The 11311-nt window shown below is 42.3% G+C and overlaps 3 protein-coding genes across 3 annotated transcripts; all 3 read left to right on the top strand.

Moving 5' to 3' along the window:
* The first annotated feature begins 53 nt into the window (after window positions 1-53).
* Window positions 54-3134, top strand: LOC102715384 (mitochondrial intermembrane space import and assembly protein 40 homolog). Its single transcript, XM_006652479.3, has 4 exons — window positions 54-367; window positions 1083-1114; window positions 1228-1353; window positions 2658-3134. The coding sequence occupies exons 1-4, from the start codon at window positions 241-243 to the stop codon at window positions 2826-2828; spliced, it is 456 nt and encodes a 151-aa protein (XP_006652542.1). The 5' UTR covers window positions 54-240; the 3' UTR covers window positions 2829-3134.
* A 367-nt stretch (window positions 3135-3501) lies between these two features.
* Window positions 3502-7581, top strand: LOC102715655. Its single transcript, XM_006652480.3, has 6 exons — window positions 3502-4030; window positions 4715-4813; window positions 5198-5375; window positions 6344-6441; window positions 7035-7096; window positions 7195-7581. Exons 1-6 carry the CDS (start codon window positions 3569-3571, stop codon window positions 7307-7309), a joined length of 1014 nt encoding a protein of 337 aa, XP_006652543.1. The 5' UTR covers window positions 3502-3568; the 3' UTR covers window positions 7310-7581.
* A 972-nt stretch (window positions 7582-8553) lies between these two features.
* On the top strand, window positions 8554-10488 carry LOC102715934 (probable aquaporin TIP3-2). The gene is made up of 3 exons (XM_040523599.1): window positions 8554-8752; window positions 8887-9134; window positions 9820-10488. The coding sequence occupies exons 1-3, from the start codon at window positions 8599-8601 to the stop codon at window positions 10228-10230; spliced, it is 813 nt and encodes a 270-aa protein (XP_040379533.1). The 5' UTR covers window positions 8554-8598; the 3' UTR covers window positions 10231-10488.
* Window positions 10489-11311: the final 823 nt, after the last annotated feature.

Genomic DNA, 11311 nt, shown 5'->3' on the forward strand with positions numbered 1-11311 from the left:
GGTGCCCGAATCTCGACGCGACTTGGACGGCTCGGAAAGCGCTGGCTGGAGTTGAACTCGGGTCCAAATTTGCTTCCGGCCTTGTGGTGGCGGTGGCGGTGGCGGTGCCGGCCGGTCGACTTGACCACGTTCCAGCGGGACCGACGCCGCGCCGCCGGGCTGCTCCCGCTCCCTCGCCGCCCGGAAAGACGGGAGAGTGGCCGCCGCCGCCTGCTGCTGCTTCTCTAGCGCTGCTCCTCGATGGGTCAAGGTCTGAGCCAGGACGCCCAGGCGGTGGAGGAGCCTTCTCCGCCTGCCGTCGAGGCGGCGCCGTCGCCGTCGCCTTCCCCTGCCCCGGCGTCCTCTTCACTCGAGGCGCTCGCCGCAGGTACGTGCGGAAACTATGAACCTTATGATCCCCTGGCGATTTTCTCGTGTACTTGAATGGATCCGGTGAGGCCCTCCTACGAGGCAGTTGTCATTGAGATGCAGTAGCCGCTCTAGATTATTGCGTTGCTTAGGATTTGCGAAGATTTGGTGGAGGTGGAACTAGGACTATAGGGTAGGTTGCTAGTACCATTCAACTCCCACAAATAGTTCTGGGTAGCAAACAATGTATGGTCCTAGACCCCAAGTGTGACATTGAGGTGCCGATATCAGATAAGCTTTTTATGCGATTGTGCAGAGCAGCCCATGTGCTGGATGCTGAACTGATGATATTTCCAACCATTCATGCCGGAATTGAGGTGCTTTGAAATATTAGTGTCATGCTTTGATGTCCTAAGTCAATTACATTGTACCCCGTTTATAAATTTTCCCCAAAAGTCTAAATGCACCGGCAGGCTTTCCTTTTGTCTACACCTTTATAAGTTAATTGAGCCTGGCCACTGAGTCACCGAGCTATAATCCTGAATTTTCAGTGAGTCTACTAGTATCAGTTCCTAGGAGGCTGCTGGCTGCCTGTCTCAAAAATAGTGAGTCGAAATTACTACAGTGTCCGGAAATATTATGCACTTTTCTTTTTCTAAAAAAATATTCTTCACTTTATGTTCTACCTAATCTGTCATGCTATCATTCTGATGTTGGATTCTTTAAATACACAGAGGCTATGTCATTTGATAAGGATGACAATGAGGTATGTCACTTTATTTTGCTTCTGGGTAGGATGCTTATGTATCATTATCCTATTTCCTTCACTATTTCTTGGCACCCTGGATAATCAGTGAAGATAGTATTTCGTGTATGCAGTCAATTGATGTGAAGGTACAGAAAGCACTGGACTGTCCATGTGTAGCCGAGTTGAAAAGTGGTCCTTGCGGAAGTCAATTTGTCGATGCATTTTCCTGCTTCCTGAAAAGCACAGAGGAAGAAAAGGTTTTATTTATTTCTCCATGTCATTGATCTGCTTTCAATGCAAGCATGACGCGAGTTACCTTCATGCATATATCATGATGATAACATATTAGTGATGTTCATAAAAAAATTTGATCAGAATAAGAAACACATTAATAAATATTCTAAAATCTTGGAGCTAATATTCACAAAAGTTTTGTTTGTAAAAATGCAATTTCTCACATGTATCCTTGCTGATGAGGTAACCTTTCTATAAGCCATCCTGTATGTTTATATGTTATTATCTAGTGTTCTTGTGTATATGTAGTTTTGTTTCCAATTTATTCGCCTGATGCCATGCTACTGTAGGAAATCTGTTGTATCACTAGTATACAATATAAAAGCTCCCCTTCAGTCGATGGTTGATCAGAACACAAGAAAAATGTGATGTCCTATATTCCTGTGGGCAAATATTTGTATGACCCAAAAATAATTTGAAAGCACAATATTGTTGTCTTTTCCCTTTTGTACCCTTTGTAGTCACATATTGTTTTCACCAACAAAATACTTGATTTTACCACTCTTTTGTTTGTATGCTTCTCTGCTGTTACTATTGCCTAGTCCAAATTGTTCACCAAAGGACCATTATGTCCTATGTCCTATGTATGTGTAGTTTGAGAACCCATGAAAAAACAAAATATCACAGAAACTGAATAACTTCATGGATCGATGTTGCATTAAATGTTCAGAATTTATTGAAATTTTTTACACCATATAAATTTTGAGGTTCTAATATAAGGATCTTTTAGGTGAAAACATGATGGTCAACTAGTTGAGTAACTGGACAGTGATTCCAGAAAAGGAGAAGTGTAAGTTTTTGAGGCAATCGAAGTTATCTGGTTGGGAATTCACAGTTCACACTATGGCTTGGAGTTTGGGCTGGGGTTGTTTGAGTAACCTTACTCCATTGGTGTTGCTACCATTTTAGAAAAAAACAAGTTACTTACCAGAAGTGATAGAAGGGGTGTGGTAATCGGCGAAATCCCGACGTTTGTTTGCTCTATGGGAGAGTGCACTGGTTAACATCATCTGTGTGACTAATCGGTCAAGTTGGTGGCAGAAGAGAGAATAACTGCAATGAGTGCACAAAGAAAATTTATCAAATTGGTTATGTAACAACGTTAGTGTAGGGCAGTTTCTTTGAATTAAAGGCACTTACTCATTTACCTGTTGTTTGTACAAATCAAATCTCAAAAATTAGTTGTTATTCACAGTTGAAAGAATACAAAGATTGTGGTTCTTTCTACTAAATATTAACTAGAACTTTGCACTCTTTGCCTTTCCAGGGATCAGATTGTGTGAAGCCGTTTATCGCATTGCAGGACTGCATTAAAGTTAATCCAGAGGCCTTCTCTAAAGAGATTTTGGAAGAAGAGGAAAATGACGAGGAGGCTGAGAAGTCCAACCTGAAAGTTAGAGCACCAGCATGGTCTAGAGAATCTAAGCCAAAGCTTTGAGTGGATTGGGTGGCATTGACGGATACAGTGATACAGGCATTCCTCCACCAGTCGACACATATTTCATCTTGTTTCTTTTACGAATGCTTCCGTATTAGATCAATTGTTTTTGAGATGATGGCTGAAAAAAAGAAGCGTCCATGATTCTTCGGCAGAAATAAGTACATTATGTGGTAGAAGTGTTTCCACTATTTGTTTTAGAACAAATATTTAGTGTTCAGATGGAGAACTGACAAACCTGTAATATTGATGTCAGTTCTAGACGGATTATACAGGTGGGTGGAGAATAGAGATCAAAGTTAATTATTTTCACGATTATAGTCAGCTAAACGATGGGCCAATGTTTTGCTGTGAATATCTTCGTACAGAAGGCAGCTCTCAAATGCTAGCAGCTGCTGTCTGAGCTGAGGTCCGTGCTTTTAAACTGATGATACGGCTGCTATTGCTGATTGATTGCCTTGTCTGTTTCGTGAACTTAGGCGTGTACACTCGTGACATGAACGTGTCGAAATGTCCAATTTATTTACCAATTGGTTGTCCGGATTTCTAAAGAACGGGCAGAACCGGGCCAAGTGCCAATGGCCCATTCAAAACTACGCCAAAAGCCCAAATATACCCATTTTTTCTAAGTTTTGTTCAGCTACTACCGGACTCCCCACTTTGGTCTCCGTACAAAAGTGCTTCCAGCTCCGGCCTTCCGCCGCGATAAGCCCTAATCGTCGCCACCCCGCCGGCCTCCCATGGCGACCACCTCCTTCTTCCAGCCGCTCAGGGCCCCCATCGCCGGCGGTGGCGAAGGCGACGGCGCCCGCCTCGGCCGCGGGCCCCTCGCACTGCCTTTTCCTACCGGCACGAGGCCTCTCCGGCGGACGGCGCCCCTCCTCGTCGCGCGGGCCAAGCGCTCCGGCAGCCGGACCGCGGCGGCCTCGCGGCAGCCCGCGAACCCCAGCGCCGCGCCGAAGCGGGATACGGACGAGGAGGTGGAGGTGGAGGAGGAGATGCCCTGGATCCAGGACAAGGCGCTGGACCTCGTGGAGTTTACCGGCACCGTCACGCAGGCCATACCGGGGCCCCGCGTCGGCTCCAGCCCCGTTCCGTGGCTCCTCGCCTTGCCTCTTGCCTACGTAGGCGTGTCGTTTGTACTCGCCGTCGTACGCACCGTCCGCAGGTTCACCTCCCCGCGCACCCAGAAGAAGCGAAGGGTATGTTTTCAAGTCAAAATCATGTATAGTTCATTGCTTCTGGAAGCTTTCATTTATAGTCTGGTGCTCAATGGGAAGCTGGGAACTGATGAGATTCGGAGTATAATTTCACTTATATAAGCAGATAGCTGTTCTATAAGGTGAATTCTATTATTCTTTTACGTTTTCCTGGTGATCGTTGTCTTGAGGTCGAGTCTTAACCTCATGGAAATTTAGCTGCATCATGGTTAAACAGTGAATTCTTTGGATCGATCTAGCATTAGTTACACAGAGTGACTGTAGGCAATGGGAACAGCAGGGGATTCTATGTTTGCAAGTTTATATCTATGCATAAAGTAGTGTATTCAGTCTGACTGAGTTTATTAAGCATATTATATTTCCTTTTTTGATGTTGCAGTCTAGTATTTCTAGTGAGTAGAGGGGATCAGCCATATTCACTTTATGCATTTGCAATGTTTTAAGCAAGATTAGAACTTAGCATAGTCAGAAATGACATGAACTTGCAATGTTTTTTTTTTCAACCATGCATTAATTTCACTCCTCTGTGCCTTTGTGCGGATATTCAAAGAACTATTTTTTCTGAGTTTGCTACTTTATTGCAATTTTTTCCTTGGCTTTACTTCTAGAACAACTATGGCGCTATACCTTGTTGGCACTTAATGGTAAAGCAGTGTTGCTTTGCAGGTGGGCAAGAATATTTTCTTGTTGAAGTCACTAGATGAGTTGTTTCAGAAGGGCAGGGAGGCGGTGGATTTTCCAGCTCTCCAAGAACTAATGGAGAAGGTGTGCTCTTGATTCGACCATTATATTAGAGTAATGCTATGATATGCTCGCTTTATTTTCTCTACTTAACAGGATATCTTGGTATGGCAGTCAACTGTTGGTGATAGTTAAATAGTTAATAAGTGACATCCGTAACCTGTGGTATAAATCTTTAGATTGCTAGCTACCTTGTTATGATTTAAATTATTGCTGCTCAAAGTAGAATAATGATTCGGACATAGTGAAGTGTTAGTTTTTTCCACCAATACATCCATTGTTGGTATTGTGATATCTACTTCTGTTTGAGCAATGAGTTACTTCCTTTGTATTTAGTGACAAAGGTACCTACCTATAGTGAACAGTACCCCCACACATGATTTAAGTGTTGTTTTTGCCATTTTTCAGACAGGATTTGACATGGATGATGTAGTAAGGAAGTACATCCGTTACACACTGAATGAAAAACCATTCAACCCTGATGTAGTCGTGGATCTCTTACATCTTAGGAAAGCATCAATGTTAGAAGATGCTGAAGTTGCTGAAATTTTGAATGAGATTTCAAGACGAATTGTCCGGGAAAAAGGTATTACTCGGTCTCTGGTCTGATTCTAATACTAATAATGGATACATAGTTGTTCCTGAATTCAACTCTGGCCGTGTACGTCTATTATTTAATGCTGTTCCTCTGGTTATCGCTAATGGTTGTGTGTCCCTTAATTTCCTATCGAGTTGTTTTTGTATTCACCCCTTGAGAATTGCACCTTAAAACGGAAATCAAGGTAGATTCCACCTACTTGCCCCTTTAATTGAGTTTTTAAAGATTTGTGCACCTCTTATTGAAGGAGCGATGCCCCATGCTTATATACTAAATATGCCTTTTGGTTGTACCTCCCATTGTTCTCCAACACATGCTTTGGTAACCTTCAGATATGAGCATGACAATCAATTGATTACGGGAATTCTCTGTTATGTTGTTGGCTGTTGCATGCAGTAGTACAGTGTCTAAGCATGAAAAGCATATCTGTATGTAATGCAAAATCTTTGACCTCCTGTTTTCATGCTTCTCAACAAAATTTCTGCAATACCTTGTTATTTTGTTTGTCATGTGCAGATTGATTAACTAATAAAAAATATGAAACTCTCTAAAATCGAATCAACATTTTGTACTTACAAGCCATACCAATATGCTTGTATATTTTGATGCTTTATTTGTCAATGTTTTAAATGTCAGTTGAAATCTTGTGCTGCTTGAAGATAAAATCTTCATGCAATAGTCTCGTCAACCACATAGTGATACTTCCTCTGTCCCAAAAGATTTCATTTTTTTGCTATGAACCTAGACAACTATACAAGAGTATGTCCAGGCTCATACTGAAAAATGAAGTCTTTCTGTGATGGAGGTAATAGATAAGAAGAGTATCCTTGATTCCTTATGATCTATTAATGCTCTGTCACCTATCAGTACTTGGTTGTCAAGAGATTATGCTTTCGATTTGCGAGAACAAGTCTATGAGAAGTGCTCAAGGAGTTTTGCATTCTATGGTCTTGCAGGACCAGTAGTCATGGACTTATCTGGGTTTACAGAACAAGGTTTTAAGCGTAAGCTTGCTGTGCAAACATTGTTTGGAAAAATCTTCTACTTATCAGAGGTAAGCTGCTGATAGTCTATTTCTCTTGACTAAAAGTCCAGTTCTGTTGATGATAAACCAAAATTTGGTGATTTGTATGTGAAAGCAAGGTTCTTGACATATACTGAAATAAAAAAAGGGTTGATGAGCCACTTATTGCTCTGCTTACAGCTCGTGATAGTACATCTTTTTTTTTTCAAAAACATTATCCTTATTTCTTTAATGGGAACTTACAAGTTCTTGCTTATATTATCACTGGGACACTTGTGTATGTGTTTGCTCTAAGCTACGGGTTCAGCGGGTGTGGGTTCAATCCAATCTTTTCAAAAATTATTTAAACAACTATACTCAAAGACAGGAGAATCTGTTTTCACAAAATATTATTATTATTTAAATCTCCTGTTTGGAGAATAATAAAATGGGGTGAAATTTCATTCCATCTTTGTTTTGATGCACCATGCTTTGTTAACCTGTGAGGGAAATGGATTAGCAAGTCTTGTCTAGGTCTGTGAATGATAAGATCTTCTATAATTTGTCAAACTGGTTAGATGACTGATTTTCTATATTTTCTCACACTATATATAACTTACAATTGATCGTTTGTGAATATCCAGCTCCCAGAATTCTGTTCACGGGATGGCTCGCTTGTTGTCAAAGAGATTTTTGGAGTTACAGAGTATGACTTAATTTCCTCATGGTGGATCTTTCTTTTTCTGCAACTGCAATTGCCACTGTGTCATGACCTGTGATTTTCCTTATTTTTCATGTGAGCAGTGAGGATGCAGACAGCATTAGAATTCACACACTTTCTGAAACCAGTGATATCGAGTCATTGGAGAAGATGGTCGATGATTCAGAACTGGGGCATGGTCCCTCGCCTTCATCATGAAGGGTATTAATGGTAAAACATAACTGAGCACCTTCGTGGTCTCGTGGATAGCTGGTGCTGGTGCGAGTCTGAGCCATCGAAGATAGTTCCAGGATACTCAGCTGGAAGTTTTGTAAATCCTATTAGGATTATAACTTGTGGCAGTATCTCGAACCTTTCTATTAGTATTTGAGTGGGTGAATATGTTGTTTAAGAGCCTGGTAGCAATGAGTTATACAAAGCGAGAATGCTGATTGAATTTATACATATTTTAATTTTTTTTGTTTCAACTTTAATCCCATATCTCCGGAGGAAATGGACCAAGTTTGTAGATTTGATTCTCTGTTCTGTGTGGATCACCAACCTCGTCAGAAACAGCCGGTGAAATTCAGGGTATCTTTAGCTGCAGCTTCTGATACATGGGATTTTGACAGCAGCTTAGGAAAACGGTACAGATTATTTGATACGTGTAGCACCTTACGCAAGTATTTCTTTCAGATACAGAACACGCAAACGTGTATCTTTCAAATGTATAAGCGACTTTATAACTTGCAAGTGATGCGTTGCGACTTTGACAATCGATAGGCTGAGACATTTACTCACGAGAATCTCGTAGGATTTTGGATCCTTTCAGTAGCTGCATTGTTATCTACCGTAGCCAGCCAAATTTATAGTTGTCCTGACCCATAGCAAAATACTGATGGTTTCAGCAAATATTCATTCTTTTGTTAGATAAAGATAAAAGAATATCTGATAATATCTGATTTTATTTCATGGTATAAACATAGAATTGACTTATTATAAAGTGTCTACTTTATAAATGTGAGATAATCAACATGTATATAATTTTTCTTAAAAAGATATACCATTTAATAGTTTAGCACTCTCATGTTTTCACTTTTATTTATACTTATAAGCCTAAATTTGAATAGTTAACATTAAATTTATAGTTGATTTGAGGGTTATTTTAACGTGGTTTATTTTTTGCACTGCTTTTATATCACTATATAAATATTTTATGAACAACTTATTTTTTGTTTACAAATATATTATTTATCTTTTACTTAAAAAAATAAACCCTTATAAAATCCGAAGAAACAATCGAAATTCCGAAGCCATCTTGCCACACGTGTCCATCCTCCGTGACCACCTGTCCCGCAGCCCCGCTCAGGGCCGCCACTACTCTCACTCGCGCGGCGAAGAATACCCGTACCTCCCAACTAGCACTTCCACCGGAGCACGCAGGCTATCCAACAAGTACAAACGGAAAGGCGAAATCCTTCCTACTAGCTAGCTTGCTGTCGCCAACCATGCTGCCAGGTCGCCACACTTCCCGCCGTGCTGACGCCGCCACCGCCGCCATGGAGCCTCTGGTGGCGCCGGCCGCCACCCGCGCTGCGCTGTCGGAGCTCGTAGCCACCGCCGTGTTCGTCTTCGCCGCCGAAGGCTCCGTCTATGGCCTCTGTAACCACGCGAACCCTGAACGCATGGCCACCGCGCAATCGATCGAGTCTCGTGTCCCGTTCATGCATCATCGCCACGTCCATCTGAAGATTTCGTTTTTCTTTTCTTTTTTTTTTTCTGTTTGGTTGCTGCAGGGAAGATGTACAGGGACACGGGGACGCCAGGCGGCCTGCTGGTGGTGGCGGTGGCCCACGCGCTGGCGCTGGCCGTCGCGGTGGCGGTGGCGCGCAACGCGTCGGGAGGGCACGTCAACCCGGCCGTCACGTTCGGTCTGCTCGTCGGCCGCCGCATCTCGTTCGCGCGCGCCGCGCTCTACTGGGCCGCGCAGCTGCTCGGCGCCGTGCTCGCCGTGCTTCTCCTCAGGCTGGCCTCGGGAGGCATGGTAACCCGCTTTCTCTCTTCTCTTGTCACCAAGCACGCACTACATTTGCGCTTCACTAAATCAAATGTAGAACTTGTAGAAGCTATCAATATTACTACCGTCCTAAAAGACCTCATTTTGTAAAAATCGAAACTACATATTTATGAAAGATAATTAGTGAATACCATTTTTATACGTTGTTAGCCATCTAAAATCAAAGATAAAAATATACTACAATGAGAAACCTTCAAAATTAAAATTAAAAAAAATAAAAATTTAGAAGCATAGGCGAAAAGGTGATGTCGAGAATTAGTAGCTTATTAAATGCATTAGTCAAAGTTAGGGTCACCGGAAGCATGCAGCGCCTGTGTTCATGCTTCGATCAGTCAGTAGCTCAGGTGTTCATGCTGCAGAGCCAGAATCTCGAAATCTGCGTTAAAATTTGCTACCTATTTCTACCATTATCATTTATCAAGTGACCACTAATTACTTTACTTGATTGCTAGTGATTCAGTATTCGATATTCATGTCACATTTTGCATCTTCTGGTCTACCGCATTCCACGTGAAACCAAAAAAAAGAAAAAAATGTTTGCGTCTCTCTTTTTGGCATAAGCCATCTACGAGTGTATATACAGTCACGTCATGTTTAACACTTCTCACCCGATCGACAACGTGTGCGCCGTGTGCGCCCTTTCGTCCCGCAGCGCCCCATGGGCTTCACGCTCGGCCACGGCATCCACGAGCGGCACGCCTTGCTGCTCGAGGTCGTCATGACGTTCGGCCTCGTCTACACCGTGTACGCCACCGGCGCCGTCGACGGGAGCCGCGGCGGCGGCGGCGGCGGCGGCGCCATAGCGCCCCTCGCCATCGGCTTCGTCGCGGGCGCGAACATCCTCGCCGGTGGCCCTTTCGACGGCGCGGCCATGAACCCGGCGCGCGCATTCGGCCCCGCGCTCGTCGGCTGGAACTGGCGCCACCACTGGGTTTACTGGCTCGGGCCGCTGATCGGCGGCGGGCTGGCCGGCGCGCTGTACGAGTTTGTCGTGGCGGAGCAGCAGCCTGAGGCGCCGCCAGCTGCAGATGCTCGCCTGCCTGTGGCCGCCGAGGATTACTGATGTACATTTGCAACGTGTGCTATACATGGACATATATGCTCTAGTGTAAGACAATCCAGATTATGGAATCAGGGCTGGAAAATTATAGAATAATTAGCAGGTCGATTTCCATGTTTCTAAATAAATCATCAAGGGAACAACCAAATATGTTACCACCAGAAAGATAGATGCTATGTATAACAAAATAACTTAACATTGTACGGGCGAGGATATATCTAAATGTTGCATCCATTTTAAAATATAAAAATATAGATTGTATTTTGTATCGAGGTAGGATAGATGTTTACTAAAGATTATTCTATTATGATATAATTTTTTATAACACAAAATAAGTATTATTATATTTGTTTCTGGAAGTGCTTTCTTGATTTTATTTTTGTGTCACGTGCGTATTAATAGAGTATTCTTTAGTCAAACTATTAATACAAATAAAATATATCCTATATTTTAAAATAAAAGGAGTAATATTTTACAGGCAAGTATACACATATGAATAATTCTCTTTCCATCTCTTTTCCATGAACTTTTTAGTTACATGTAAATTTTAATATTTATTTTTTGAAAACAAACAGCTCAAAATTTATTTTTAAAATCTGCAGTATTTGACTACATCATCGTATCTAGCGTGGCAATATAACAATGTTACATCATACTATGTTACCCGACGTACAATGTTTTTGGCCACACCAGTTCTGCCCATGTAGCAAAATCCTTGCCACGCTAATCCCACTCACGTGGCAAGACGGTAAAGATTTTGGAAATATTTCTTTAAAGATTTTATAAAGGTGCATTCAATAAAAAAATATTTCCCGAAGGTGGCTATAGTTTCAAGCGCACCCCCTACAATTTTGACAGCAAAACTCAATTTCAAGCTATGACAGTTTGGGCAGCTATTTTAAAAGTCTTAAAACACACGGAATTATTCGGTAGCAATTACGATGTCTTAGCGAATTAGGATCCAAAGTACTGCAAAGCCCCACAGCAAAAATAAAAAAAGAAAAGAAAAATAACTGATGCAGTTCCACCCAGAACGACAGCTACGGCAACGCTTCAGCCAGTCAGTGCCAATTAATTGTTCATC

The sequence above is a fragment of the Oryza brachyantha genome, chromosome 4, assembly GCF_000231095.2.
Source record: "Oryza brachyantha chromosome 4, ObraRS2, whole genome shotgun sequence".
Taxonomy (NCBI): domain Eukaryota; kingdom Viridiplantae; phylum Streptophyta; class Magnoliopsida; order Poales; family Poaceae; genus Oryza; species Oryza brachyantha.

What these genes read in the sequence shown, in the direction of transcription:
- LOC102715384 (XM_006652479.3), top strand. Translation starts at nt 241, where the DNA reads ATGGGTCAAGGTCTGAGCCAGGACGCCCAGGCGGTGGAGGAGCCTTCT. An exon ending in ACTCGAGGCGCTCGCCGCAG is followed by an intron (nt 368 to 1,082) that starts GTACGTGCGGAA and finishes TTAAATACACAG; the next exon opens with AGGCTATGTCATTTGATAAG. An exon ending in AAAGCACAGAGGAAGAAAAG is followed by an intron (nt 1,354 to 2,657) that starts GTTTTATTTATT and finishes TTGCCTTTCCAG; the next exon opens with GGATCAGATTGTGTGAAGCC.
- LOC102715655 (XM_006652480.3), top strand. Translation starts at nt 3,569, where the DNA reads ATGGCGACCACCTCCTTCTTCCAGCCGCTCAGGGCCCCCATCGCCGGC. An exon ending in GCACCCAGAAGAAGCGAAGG is followed by an intron (nt 4,031 to 4,714) that starts GTATGTTTTCAA and finishes GTTGCTTTGCAG; the next exon opens with GTGGGCAAGAATATTTTCTT. An exon ending in TCCAAGAACTAATGGAGAAG is followed by an intron (nt 4,814 to 5,197) that starts GTGTGCTCTTGA and finishes GCCATTTTTCAG; the next exon opens with ACAGGATTTGACATGGATGA.
- LOC102715934 (XM_040523599.1), top strand. Translation starts at nt 8,599, where the DNA reads ATGCTGCCAGGTCGCCACACTTCCCGCCGTGCTGACGCCGCCACCGCC. An exon ending in AGGCTCCGTCTATGGCCTCT is followed by an intron (nt 8,753 to 8,886) that starts GTAACCACGCGA and finishes TGGTTGCTGCAG; the next exon opens with GGAAGATGTACAGGGACACG. An exon ending in GGCTGGCCTCGGGAGGCATG is followed by an intron (nt 9,135 to 9,819) that starts GTAACCCGCTTT and finishes TTCGTCCCGCAG; the next exon opens with CGCCCCATGGGCTTCACGCT.